This window comes from Aureobasidium namibiae (genome assembly GCF_000721765.1).
Source record: "Aureobasidium namibiae CBS 147.97 unplaced genomic scaffold scaffold_1, whole genome shotgun sequence".
In the NCBI taxonomy this organism is placed as follows: domain Eukaryota; kingdom Fungi; phylum Ascomycota; class Dothideomycetes; order Dothideales; family Saccotheciaceae; genus Aureobasidium; species Aureobasidium namibiae.
In genome coordinates this window covers 9376-23018 of record NW_013581208.1, presented here as the reverse complement: position 1 = coordinate 23018, position 13643 = coordinate 9376, and the positions used below count along the sequence as shown (strand labels likewise).

Below are 13643 nucleotides of genomic sequence, written 5' to 3'. Positions count from 1 at the left end.
CAGGACCTCCTGCTCTCGAGTTCGAGATCATACCACACATATAGCCACAACCTAACAATGCCATTCGCAAACGCGAAACGATCGCTTCGACATTCTCCCACCTCTAGCCTCTCGTGGTCCGAAACAGTCGTCACAACTTACCCGACACCGTTGGCATCACAACTTCACCATGTTCTACATAATCCTGTCGGCGTGCCCCCACTACTACACTCGAGTGGTGTCGGCGTTGACGCATTGGAAGCAATGGCAATGCGCTGTCTCTTGGATCATCTGGAGCTGCTGGAGAGAGAAAGCTTAGAGCAAGTGCCTGAGATATTGCTACACAAGATCTGGAGGCTTGTTGAGAGCAGGTGAGTTCGTCTTCTTTCCCTCTGTTGCTTGTTTACTTTTCGTCGAAAGATTTGGGAGGCCCGCGAGAGAGGCAGGGTTGCACTGTTGACAAGCATTATCTGAGCCAACGATGTGATTGCGGCATCAACTCGAGGACGGGCATCATTGATATACTTCAGGAGCCTTTTTGAGAAGTCAAAGTTGCTTCGGCCATGATACCATTTCGTCAGGACTGGCCGTTGAGGAGCAACTGATCAATATCTGTTTTCGTCCCCTCCATACAAGACTTTCGGCACCAAACCCCTGCTTCCTCTGCGAGATTGATCCACAAGACCAATAACACAAACATACATCATATTCAGAGGACTAATGTCTCTATCGCAGTAACCTTGTCACTCTCCATGTCTGGCAGATCTTTACAAAAGCCTGTCCAGTTGACCTATCAAGGTCTACCCGCAAAACAATCACACATCACCACATTCCTCTTTCCCTTCTTTCTCCTCATATCTCTGCTTCCCCTCTCCATTACCTTATCTCTCTGACTCTCATTTCATCCATCTCCGACACCAATGCCTCTCTGTCTTGCCTCTCTACCCTACCTAATTTGATGTCTCTGCACATCAACGGCGATTCCTCTTCCACCGAAAACAGCTCCATGATTTCCGACGACACCATACGCCTCTGGAATAAGAAGGCGAAGCTTGACAAGGAAGTGTTCCCGTGTCTGAGATATCTGTTTTTGAGGTTTCAGTTTGGCGTCACAGAAAGAGCATTGGCAGAATTGGAGTATTTTCCGCGCTTGGAAATGGTGGTTACAAGTCGATGTGGTGTTAAGATCAGAGAAGCGAAGAAGATTGTTAGGGAAAAGGGGTGGAAAATAACAAAGTATGTATTTCTCCTTCCAAACACTTTGGACGATGTGCAACTAACGACGGTGAATCGCAAAACAGAAACGCCTTCTTCGCCCACGCCGACACAACCCTCGAATCCTCGCCACGAGGACGAAATTACCTCGACGTTATGAACAGCTTCATCGCTTCCTCCGTCTCCTCAACACCATTGTCTCTTATACAAATCGGACGTCAAGCGCCTACTCTATCCACAAATGTTTTGCTCACCACTCAAGAAATAGAATGTTGGGTCAAAGACTCGGAGCCGAGCGAAGCAGTAAAGATAGAGGAGCTAAGGAAGAGGCAACAGGCGAGGGATGTGGAGGAAGCAAAGCAAGAGAATGGCAAGAAGAGACGGAGGATTAAGGAAGCGAAGAAGAGGGATTTGTTGGCTCTGCTGGAGGGGATGTGAGGAAACGGAAGGGAAAGACGAGGCGAGAGTGAGAGGGGACGGTAGAATAAACACTGATCTGGAAAGACATGTCTCTAGACAAAGGAAAGGTGAATCAGAACATGACTTACGAAAGACATTGGCGAATCAGTCATCGACCAATGTCCGAAGAGATTGACGCAGGAGCAAGAAGATAGAAAGCTCCCAGTATCACCATCGCAAATTTCCCCTGGAGAGGACATGAGAGCAAGAGTTATATTGGAGACCGAAAAGATTATTTTTCAAATGCTGAAAGTCCAATTTTTTTTGGTGCTGTCTAAGATATAAAGTAGCTTTGTTTGATAGAAATCCAGGTTCAACCTGTGAATCCTTTTCCTTTCATCACATTAAACTAAAGGATAGAACGCCATCCGCTCATGATCGATAACAAAGGGAATATCTGGGTTGTGTCCATCCATGTGCTCCAGGCACTGTGCTCATGAAAGGGTGATTTGTCGTTTGTGGGTAAGATGCAAAAGAGGAGTTTGGGAGAGCAACTCTTTACATGCAGGCGGCACCGTCGATGCCAATGACCTTGCCGTTGACCCACTCGCCGTCCTGGGAGGCAAGGAAGCAGACGACGCGGGCAATGTCGATGGGCTGGCCAACACGCTGCATGGGCGACCAGGTCTTGGCGTACTCGTCAACCTGGTCGTCGGAGAGCTTCTCACCGCCGGGGATGTACTCGCGGCAGACGGCGTGGTACATGTCGGTCTTGATGCCACCGGGGGCAACGGCGTTGACGGTGATGCGCTTGTCACCAGAGTCGATGGCCATGCAGCGGACAAAGGTCTCGATGGCACCCTTGGAACCGGAGTAGACGGCGTGCTTGGGGACACCCTTGGCCTGACCGGTGATGGAGCCCATCAGGATGATGCGGCCGCCGACGGAAAGGTGCTTGTAGGCCTCACGGGCAACGAAGAACTGGCCGCGGGTGTTGATCTTGAAGACGCGGTCGAACTCCTCCTCGGAGACGTCCTTGAAGTGACCGAAGGAGACGACACCGGAGTTGGAGCAGACAATGTCGAGCTGACCGAAGTGCTCGACGGCCTGGTCGAAGAGCTTGATGGTCTCGGAGACCTCGCCGACGTTGGCCTTGATGGCGATGGCGTCGGTGCCGTTCTTCTTGATCTCCTCGACGACCTGGTTGGCGGCGTCGGCAGAGTTGGCGTAGTTGACAACAACCTTGGCACCACGCTTTCCGAGCTCAATGGCCATGGACTTGCCAATACCACGGCCTGTTGATGCGTGTTAGAGGAGTGAACATAACGAAGATGCAGAAGGAAACTTACCAGAGCCAGTGACAAGGGCGACCTTTCCGTCAAGGCGAGAAGTCTCAACAGCAGACATTGTGATTGTGTTTGTTGGTTGGGTTGGTAAAGGTGGGAAAGTGGTAAGAGAAGCGAGTGGCTTTGGAGTGTAGTAGGTTGGATGAGGAGTTGATTGATGATGGGAAAAGAATGACTTAGCCTGGTGATTGTAGACCTCTATATACCATTGATGCTCGCTCTTTCGTTCTCAGAAAAGTTCCGAGATGTTGAGTCCACGTTCGGAGAATTTCCCAATGATAGAACATGACGGCTCCACTCGGGTTTGGTAGAGGCAGTGGATCAGACGAAGCACTGGGCAACGACAGTAGCAAAATGGCAGTGTACCAACCTCATCGATAGCTAGCTAGGCTCCAAAGGGCGAGCAAGGCGCAAATGTGCAAGGGGATCTTCGCGCCGGACCAAGTCGCCGAAAGAGCGAGCAGCGAGACATACTCTCAATCAGTCCGTGTGAGTTTCGGAGAGGCATTATCGACCAGCAATGCTCGGCAGGGCTACACGCAGAAAGTCGAGCGTGGAGACTAGATGGCAGGCATGTGGTGCTGGAGCCGCTGCAGAATGGACGTTCAGCACGGACGCAGTTGGCAGCCAATGTTCGGACTTTTGGTCTTGGGTGCAGCAATGACGACGATCATTGCCGAACTCTCAGAGAACATCCATGCTCCCGAACATAGTCGTCTACCTCACCACTGCAACAGCTTGTGAAACCTCTGGATACAGCAGATTCTAATCCTGTGTCGAGATATTCTATACCTGTGGCCAGTCGTTTGAACTAGCATGTCCCTCGTGCCAAGTGTGGTCCCTTTTGTTGCCCTTTGCATTCCAGGAATACCCGGTGCCTGGGTCTTGTCTCAAATGATCCAAGTTTAGCCTTTGGGGGCAACTCGGAGAATAGTGGATGCGGCTGAAGTGCATCAGATTGGCTTTCCAAACGGGGCCCCGGCAGTGCCCGAAGTCGTCGAGGTATGTTTCCAGCTACGGAAAAGGCGAGAGCGCGAATAAAGTGCGCCTCCCGTGCTGAGCGGCTCTCGTTTCGCGATAACTTGTGGGGTAGTTTTACTAGCCCCGATTTGCCTGCCTGCCTGCCCTGTCCACCAGATTTCTGCCGAGTATGAAGTTTGTTCGCACCTCTCGCGCGCGGCTCGGCGTCGGGTGGAGTGAGTAGATACACGGAGCAAGTGGCTTGAAGGGTAAGCGCTGGCAGCGTGTTGCTTGCATCGATTATCGAATGCTTGGTCTTGCTGCTTCTCGGTCGCGCCTCTGTTCTCTCTCCCGGACCCTCACCAAGACGCTATCGAAATCCCGCGGTGTTCAGCAATCAGGATGTTGTCCGAGGCTCGTATCTGCATTCCTGAGCTTCAGCTATGTCGAGGCGAGTCGACAAGCTCCGGAAGAACCGCTTCCTTCTCGTGTCGTGGGAAGTACAGGTACCATAGTCACTCCCAAGAGGTCTCGCCAAAGCATCACGCAAACGGGCAATGCTACAGCAGGATTGTTGAGCTGCTCCAGCGCGATGGCAATGTATTGCTGAGAAACACGAAATGAGCTGTATGGTCAGCAACGTGGTGATGGTAGATTTGCCTAACGTGATACCAAGCTCGTGGTGTTTCCAGCTGAGCCTTGGAGAGTCGAAAGATCCTCGTCAGATTGCGCTTGGCGAGTTGTGAGTGTTTTGTCATCTTCGGTATGACAGCGTTTCCCGTGCTCTTGTAGTCCTGGGCATCCGTCTTGGAAATCCACCTTGTTCAGACGTTGCGCGGCCTCTCACCACCGACTTCTCTAACCTGGTATGCAGTGAGCAGTGTCATGCTTCTTTTTCAGGACGTTGAATATTTCGCAGGATAACTTTGTGCACTCCGTGCATCATGCAGTGCGACTGCAGCTCCGGATTGCTTCTCGGCTGCCCGCCCAGTCCGCTGCAGCGCTTCCCTGGAACCTTTCTCACCAAACATTACCACTGCTGGACCATCACCAGGACTGTTTATGGATGAGCAGAGTATCATTGCCATGTCAACGCGTAGGAGAGCCTGCTCACGACCAACGATAGCCACCTCGAGGCCGATCCCCTGGCGGTTCTCCATGGGGTAGCGATTCCTCCGTCCAAGGACGCATGAATGAGATCACTGAAACACGGCAAGCCATTACCACTCGGTCGGAGGACATCAAAAACGCCGTTTCGTGAAATGCATGATGGGAAGTATCGCAACATTGTTGTCCGCCGGCAGAGCAGAATAGCAACACGAATAGCCATGGCGCCCCAGAGACACCCACCAGGGCCCTCAGATAGCATAGACAGCATAACAATACAGATCTCAATACCGTCTCCACTACAGCTCCAGTCCTAAAGCACATTTGCGAAACAGCATAGCAGTCATAGTAGACATTGTGGTCTGAGATCAGGTGGTCGTTCTCCAACTCCTGAAATTCCGGATCACCACACTAGAACACGAGACCCTCCTCACCTCCGAAGTGCACCTCCGGACATTGTTGGTCTGATCTGCTATTTTCATCACAATTGTGTCAGGGGCAAAAAACAAAATGTCCTGTTGATCCATGCACCGGACAATGTTGGTTTTGTCCGGGTTTCAGGAGTTGTTATAAAGTCGTCGTTTCTCACGGTCTTGGGGTTGCTTGATTTTTCTTGCTATATCTGGGCTCACGGATGGAGTCGTACAATCCGAAATCCATCTTACATGTTTAATGAACTGTCTCGGAAGAACGACCTTGGTATCACTGGACTGGATCAACCTCAGTCAACAAGAGCCTGCAAAAAGGGATACTTGATTGAAAACAGAGCGAAATCAACACTGTTGGATGCAGAAGATGGATGGATGGATGGAGCACAGTTGATCAAAGGAAGGGAAAGGGAGACACTGATGAGATGGAGAAAGAGTTCAAGGAAGATCAAATGGATATTTGGCATCAAGGTCTACCTGAAAGAAGTGACACAGAACAACAAAGGACGACAGAGAACGCCATTGACCGCTTCCGCCGCGGTCCAGTTTCGCCCACCCCATTGGTATCGAAGACATTATCGTCAAAGCAAAGAACAAAAACCAACAACACCGATAGCATCATGCCCATCTATTTTGGACAAAGGAGTGAAAAGGGAAAGAAAGAAGAGAGTCGTAAAGCATAAAGTGAGAGCAATTAGCTTCTCATCAAGCGGTCGAGCTTGTTGCGGACGCCATCGACAAATCTGTTAGAAGTGCCTTCGTCCATGATCTCAATGCAATGAGCCAGGACAGTAATGCCATGGTCCATGGGAATGTGAGTACCATCCCTCTTGCTAAGGGCAGGCTGACCTAGACGCTTGCTCAAGAAGCGAGCGATAGCAGGATGATCAACTGGCAATGAGTCGATAGCAAAGGTAGGTCCTGGCGAGGGGAAGCCGCCAGTAGCATTTGCTGCAGGAGACTCCTTGTTGATCAGACTGTCAGTCCAAAGGATAAGAGCAGCGCGGTAGACTGCACCAGCCCACCATGGGGGACGCACGCCGCGGGGCATGGAACGAATGATACGCAAGACTTGGCCACAGTGGAAGACGGCTTCCTCAACATCAGCGATGCATCTCTTGTGGGTCCAGACCAGCTGCTGGTAAGTGCCATCGAAACCCTCACGACGAGCCAGACGCTCGATCTCAGGGAAGTTGGTAACAGCGTTGAGACTGATAAGGTGGAACATGACAAGGTTGGCTTGCATGACGGCGCAGATAGGGTTGACCTTAAGGTAGCGGTCGGCCATATCGTACCAACGTTGAAGCAGTGACTGCACTTCCTCGAGACGGCATCTAGTCGACGATGCAGTGACGGTGCGGGTCTTGTTGCGTGACGAAAGCGAATCGGAGAAACAGCTCATAAGCTGACCGTAATGACACACCATAGACTGGAGAGGGTGTAGGAGTAACCTCATCTGAAGAGGCGTCATCCCGATGCCAAGAGAAGCCATCTCGTCATCCAAAAAGTGACGGAACAGATCGTGCAGGGACATGGGTCGGGCGCCCGAGCCAAGAGAGGAGTAGCCTCCAGAGAACTCGTGAACCTGTTCGAAGATCTGAGACCATTCCGGTGCACTCTTGGCCTGCCACAGACGATCAGAATCAGGCATAGGAGCGCCAAATTCAGTTACCGAGAAGAGGGGTGCTGTGTCGTGGAAGAGAGCAAGGTCTTGGTCGACCATCACCCAAGAGTAAACAAGTCTGCTGCGGCTCTCATGCTGGATCCATTCAGTCCATAGAGAGTCGGGATTGCCTTGATGGTCCATCTGAGGAGAGTTAAACGCCCTACCCTCAAGGACACCAGAGTGTCGCAACATGTGGAAGTACATGCTTCGCTGACCCATAGCAATATCCATCTGCCACTTATCTCCACTCCAAGCAGCCTGAGAAGTGAAGAGGAGTGCAGAGTGCAAGGCAATGGGGTCGCTAGCCATAGTGATGTTGCGCTCGATCAGATCGAAGAGCGAGATACGGCAAGCTTCGGTGAGACCGCCGGCGAGCCATCTGGCCTCGACAGAGCTGATGTTCATCGAACCCTGAGCAATCATCATGAGTACCAAAAGGCAAGAAGCCTTGTCGTTGTAGCAATGCATCAGCTCGTTGGCGTCGAGGATACCTCGTGATGTCAACGAGTAGTATCGCTCGAAGCTGTTCGCGTATGATCGAAGGAAATACTCGAGGACTCTGGCTGGAGGCAAGAGAACGAAGTTTGAGCCACCATTGGACGAAGGAGATTGACCACCTTGTTGGCCTTCTTTGTGAGTCTCGAGAGCCTTGTGAAGGAATGTCTGAGTGATGGCGAGAAGCTTGTCGCGCGTGCTCTCGTGAAGCTGCATGACAGCCAAGTTCTCGCCGCCAGCAAAATCGGCCTCATCCCAGGTAGGAGTCCAAGTGCTCCAACCTTCATGATTCTTGAGAGTCTGTTCTAGACATTCAAGGTTCATCTTGGCAGTAGTCGGACACGAACTCGAGGGAACAGTAGGTGTGCATCTGAAAACATTCCATCCGTCCTGAGCCGCAATGACTGCTCGGATGTCTTGACCATCGTTAGACGCCAGTGAGACAGTCGACATGTGCCTGGCGTGGGCGTAGAACATGTTGTTTGAGTTTCCAAGATCCATCTCGGCGAATGAACGTTCCACTTTAGGTGTCTCAATAGGTGTGATTAGAGGGGCACCGGCATTGGCCATCTCGGGAATGATGGTAAGAGTATTCTCGGAAGACGGCATCAAAGACAACTGATTCGGATCAAAACCCATGCTGGGATCAAGCATAAGATCTGCACGAGCCATGTGGTCGAAGCCCATGGGCATAGGCATTTGACCCCAGTCAAGCATGAAGCGAGGGTTGGTATCATCTTCCTTGGAACCATTCATGAAGTCTTCGTAGGTAGGAATAGCTCCCTGGATGAAGCCAGAATTAGGTGTAGCCAGGGGTGAGATTTGTTGAGTGGGAGGGGAGTGGCCATTAGACATTGATTGCTCGAAGTATTGAGCAGAGACATCGTTCATATGCTTCTCTTCGGGGATGGTAGTAGGTACACCAGATCCAGGACTCGAGGGCTTGTGGTGCATGTGTTTCTCGGCCGACTTAGGGGAGGCAACGGGCATAGGGGCTGCTTCGGCAGCGACTGTTTGGTCTGGTGGAAGGATGCCATTGGCAACACCACTGGCAATGGTCTCGGCCGTGATCAAGCCCATACGGTTGGCATTCTTGGACGAGCGACGAGTGGGACGGAGTGTGCATCGAAGGTTGCGACCTGCACAGCGACTGCATGGGAACTTCTTGTCACACTTGGTCTTCGTCTTGGCGCAGTTGCTGCATGCAATTGGAGTTCTGCCAGCCGACTTGGGAATCATGCCGTTGGCAGCAGGGATGATCTCTTGATTTTGGTCCCGGCCATGGACGGTGTAATGCCTTTGGAGAAGGTCGCTAGGTATGATATTAGTCTTGCTTCTGGAATGTCTTGCCAAGCAGAAGCCCCTTACCGTCTAGCGAACGACATGTGGCAGGTGAAACACTTGAAAGGCTTAACGTTTGTGTCTGGGATTATCAGTAAGGTTATTCCACGAAAGAGATAACGGTTGGACATACGGGTGAGGATATGTCTTTCGAGATGCTCGTCCCTGGTGAACGAGTGACCACAATATGTGCAGAAAACCATTGTGTGATAGAAGGGGGTGTCAGAGTGTCAATGGAGACCCGGACATGCAGTAGAGAAGAAGAATAGAAGTGGAAGGTGAGAAGAGATGAGAGGGAAAAGAGACAATGGAAAAAGTGAGAGCGAAAGGTGAGAAGAAGAGGTGCTACTAAAGTGTTGGACCAGCCTGACCGAGTTGGATACACTGATGGTATATTAAAAGCTGAGGGGAGAGCATAAAGCTTGGGGCTGGTTTGCGGATCCTTGACACATCATGACTTGTCGACTAGAGTACCAGCGAAGCGAGGCAGAGGTTCCCAGGGGCGGAACGTATTTGGTGCATAATCAAGCTATCATGGGCGACGTTTCGTATGGTTTCATGCGGGCCCAAAGCATGGGCTCCAGTCGGAGGCACACACTACGAGCACGCCAACCGCCTCATTATCGTCGAACGCATGCACGAGTCAGCCCGCCTCCAAATTCTCCTACCCATCCTGAGGACCCCAGTACACGGATCAACCTTGCTTGGCAGCACAGTCGGGAGTTGACCTGATAAGACCCAAAACGGTCAACCCTCCTGCACAACGATGCCGCTTATGGCATACGCTCCGCCAAGCTCGGCGCGTCTATCCGTATATAGATGTCACTCAGTGATTGGGTCGAGACCCGCACTGTGCTATGATGGCGTCAGCACAAGTCAGGTCAGGAAAGCGGTTCACTTCAAGGTTGCACAGCGGAGCCGTAACCAAATCTCAATCTCTCGAGAGGCATCTTCGAACAACGCCAGATCAGCCACTATCCGAACGACACTCGGAGAGATTGGATCTAGCATCGCGTTGCAGAGAGCAGCTAACGTGCAGCCCGATCTGCCTGCAGCACTCCGGGGCGCATCCCTGCGATGAGCCGTTTGTTGAGAGTGACGCGATGAGCATCTACAACTCAAGGAATGGTGATGCGTTCGTGCATCTGCGCAATGACGATCTGCGAAGAAGAACCTTTGAGTCCTGGTCGCTGAGGAGAGCTCGAGTTGTGAGTAGCATCATACAGTCATACGCTGATCCTGCTTGTACCTACCCTTGTAGCACGGTGGATAACCCTCGAACAGGGCAGCGAGCGAATCCTCCGCTCACCACTTGAAAGTGCTGACATACATGGGACAGGCACCGCGTATCGCTAGTGTACTCTGGATCTGCTAGTCACACCTCAGCCGCCGGGGTTGCCCTTCGTCAGGGCGTGCAAGGATTTCCAAGGGATCTGCGGGCCAAGCTTTCTGATCTAGGCTATATCGGGTATGCTCAAAGATGCACTTTTTCCAACCCCACTGTTGATGGACACCGGTTTCCTCAACGTTGACCTTGACACGCCTTCGCAGAAAGCTCCGGTATCAAGCAGAGGCTCTAATGTTTCGAGATTCGAGACGAGTTCTGGGGTAGGTCAAAGGCAATCCGATCGCCGATTGTTGTTCGAGGAGTGCATTCCGACTGATGCTGCTTTCTGCTTGTGTCCGCACACGCAGGGACATCCCCTGTACGCTCGAGATAGTCGAACGCGCTACAATTTCTATGTATCCGATCTGCTCTGCTGAGTCTGCTCAGAGCTCATCCATGAAGGCTGGGCGAGACCCTCCAATCTCAGCCCTTTGTTCATAGATACCCAGCTCGCTCTCGTTATTGTCCGAAGACAAACTCTGGAGCTCAGCAGTTCACGCCAAGGTCGAAACCTTGTCCTTTGTCAATCCGTACCATCCGTCCATTATCCACGGGGGAATGAATATTCGCCTCTTGTATCCTTTCGAAGCTTCTGCTCAGCCGAGATTGTGGAGCAATGCAAGATTCGAGCCAGTGCTTCTCAGCAGCAACGAGATGGTAGAAATGCTAGTAGACGCGGGCGTTCCTGGGCTTGTCCACGAGCCGTAAACGGTACATGTGGAGTGAAGGAATCGTTCGAATAACGCTGCAAGAGCCGGAAACGGCTCACAGCGACCGGGGTTTGCTAGATCTGTTCAACTAAACTCAAGGATGATCTTCAACCGGCGATTTTCTTTCAACACTAGTCGATAAGTCCATCTGGGTAGTCTCCCGGGCTTGAGATGGAGCATTTCTCCGCCACCAGAACACAAGAAGTCTTCGGAGAGCTTCGCGGAAGTCTAACTCGCAACGTGCCGCGAAGGCGCCAACCGTCTGTCCTCAACAGACGGCAATCGGCTAGCTGGTAATTTGCACGATATGCATATATCTCTCTGCAGATGGCGGAACAATTATATCGTGCTTAACACGATTCGGGTACTCTTGCTTTCGTCCGAAAGCAGAGGGCTAAGGCCCAAGCCACAAGTCAAACCTGCTTGCGCAACATTCCTCCGACAAAATTGTCCGCTGCCCCTTGTCCTCTTGCCAATACGAGTCGCTTGCCGAAGGCCATTGTTTTTGGTAGCCTATCGAACGTGTACAACACATCCTCAGCGGCAGCATCAAAGTGCCTTCACTGGCTCGGCAAGTTGCTGACATCCTGCTGAGTTGGCTTACAACTGCACCTCTACAAGGGTCGGCAGGGATGTATCGCTTTTACCCGCATATGCATAAGGCTATATGCATGTACTCAATTTGTACCAGTGGATAAGCAATGAAAGCTCCCATTCCAAGCCAAATCAGTTCCATTCAGGATTTCTTCTCAGCAGCTGTCATGCCAAGTGGGTAGTGGATACTCGTATTCTATTTGCTATAATCCTCCTGCGGGAGGCCTGCAGATGCTGAGGGGGAAATCTATCAGTGCTTGTAAGCGGCCACGTCTGCCCTTCTCGAATAGCACTTCCTTGGCCCGTGTTCGTCACGCCCGTACCTTTCTCTATTATAAGGTCAGCGTCCTCCAGGATCTTTACGAGGCGCTGCAGATGAGTTACTTGAGGGAGTGTTATTGGTGATCAGATGTTGGACAGCCTAGCGACTCGGTCCTCCCATTCTCTGCTGATCCATACGCATACTTGAGGTACATTTGGAGCTGTAGCGATATGAAAAACACACGGCAGCTGCAAGTACGTGCGTACGCCGTTGTCGTGAACTGAGTCTATCGGCTCGGAGTCTTCAAGCATGCTCGTCAAGGTAAGCAGCTCGAGATAGAACAGCTCCAATAGCCCCCCCGCGCTATATGTCCTCGCTCACAAGGCACGCGCGTGCGCGTGTCCTCGTACCGAGCATGGCAACACGCACACCAGAAGCCAGCCATACGGTGTGTTGCACAACGCGCCTCGTGCCTGTGCTATCAAGTCTGTTCCAGGGCAACGTTAGTGAACCCGCATTCCTATGTTTCGGGCCTTCGAGGTTGCACTGCGTCCATAAAAACGTGAGAAGGACAGTCCAATGATGCTGCGATGTGACTTTGTGCGACAATCCAGAAAAGGAGTGTTGCACAAATCCTCGCCACGTGCTGGACTGATCGATAGCGAATATTGTCTGACCACTTCACATCTCGCACGACCTCTACCTGGATCATCAGTATCTGGACAGTGCTCGTATGACACTTCTATCCTGCAGGCCGTGACCATGATCGGAACCGACGAAACCAATCCAATGTTGAGATGATTGAGTTATATACCAGGGTCGCTCCAGCGTCAACAAGTGGTGATGCTGAGGCGGCTCAGGGACAGAATGATGACGCTTAGAACTCCAATCCGAGTCATTGTGCATTATTCCCTGCAAACTTTGCGCTGCCAACCTCATTCTCAACGCACGAGTCTTCTTGCGTAACGCGACTCCGCTAGAGGTACAGACCAGTAGGTTAGCAGGCAAGAGCTGGCAAGTCAATGACGAACGACGGCAAGATGTTATCACACAGGAACCGCTTTGTGAACCGCTTGTCGCTGATCTGGCTTCGGTCGATATCGAACTCAATCTTGACATACAGTACTGCCATGGTGTTAGACCCATGCACATCTCGGTGGGTTGCATGAGGCTTGATATCGGCGTCATGGTCAATCTCGCTCTATGCAAGGTCAACGCGCCTCTTACGATTGTTGAGAGTCGACATACGACCGCTGCACTGGACATGCAAAACTAAGATCTGCGTCTCCTCCAGTTGACATGAGAGGGTCCAGTCAGCCATGATTGATGTTGGTCCAAGTGGAAGTAACTCAGGGTTGTTGTTTGAAGAGCTTCTCTTCTCGTCGAGACGCACGGTGTTGGGGTTCAGGACGATTGTAGCTGAGAATAGCTTGAGAAACATCTGACAGGTTGTTCCTGGGTTGTGTTTTGGGAGTGTTGCTGCTTAGAGGCACGAGCCATGGAATGATGAAACGCGGGTCAGAGTCGAGTTTGCCATTATTTTTGGTGGGTGCTGATCTGAGTGGGGACCAGTCTGAGGAAACACAGACATGAAATTTGGCACTTTCTCGTTTCGATCTCGCATGAGAGCGCACCCTTCTCGAATGTGCAAGGCTCCAAACAAAGCTTAGACATGGCTCTGGACGCTGCATGCTGGTGAACCGAGCATCAAGACAGCAAGCTCCCACCGAGAGAAACAATGGAAACCAAGCATG

General features: G+C 51.6%; 3 protein-coding genes across 3 annotated transcripts; 1 reads left to right on the top strand and 2 right to left on the bottom strand.

Annotated features, from left to right (window-relative positions):
• Positions 1-57: 57 nt before the first annotated feature.
• On the top strand, positions 58-1632 carry M436DRAFT_36484 (uncharacterized protein; the record flags this gene model as incomplete). Its single annotated transcript, XM_013576402.1, has 3 exons — positions 58-350; positions 715-1215; positions 1281-1632. The coding sequence occupies 3 exons, from the start codon at positions 58-60 to the stop codon at positions 1630-1632; spliced, it is 1146 nt and encodes a 381-aa protein (XP_013431856.1).
• Positions 1633-2151: 519 nt separating this feature from the next.
• On the bottom strand, positions 2152-3000 carry M436DRAFT_77185 (NAD(P)-binding protein; the record flags this gene model as incomplete). Its single annotated transcript, XM_013576862.1, has 2 exons — positions 2152-2888; positions 2943-3000. 2 exons carry the CDS (start codon positions 2998-3000, stop codon positions 2152-2154), a joined length of 795 nt encoding a protein of 264 aa, XP_013432316.1.
• A 3128-nt stretch (positions 3001-6128) lies between these two features.
• Positions 6129-9139, bottom strand: M436DRAFT_36051 (transcription factor Cmr1; the record flags this gene model as incomplete). Its single annotated transcript, XM_013576321.1, has 3 exons — positions 6129-8907; positions 8964-9018; positions 9070-9139. The coding sequence occupies 3 exons, from the start codon at positions 9137-9139 to the stop codon at positions 6129-6131; spliced, it is 2904 nt and encodes a 967-aa protein (XP_013431775.1).
• Between the last annotated feature and the right edge of the window lie 4504 nt (positions 9140-13643).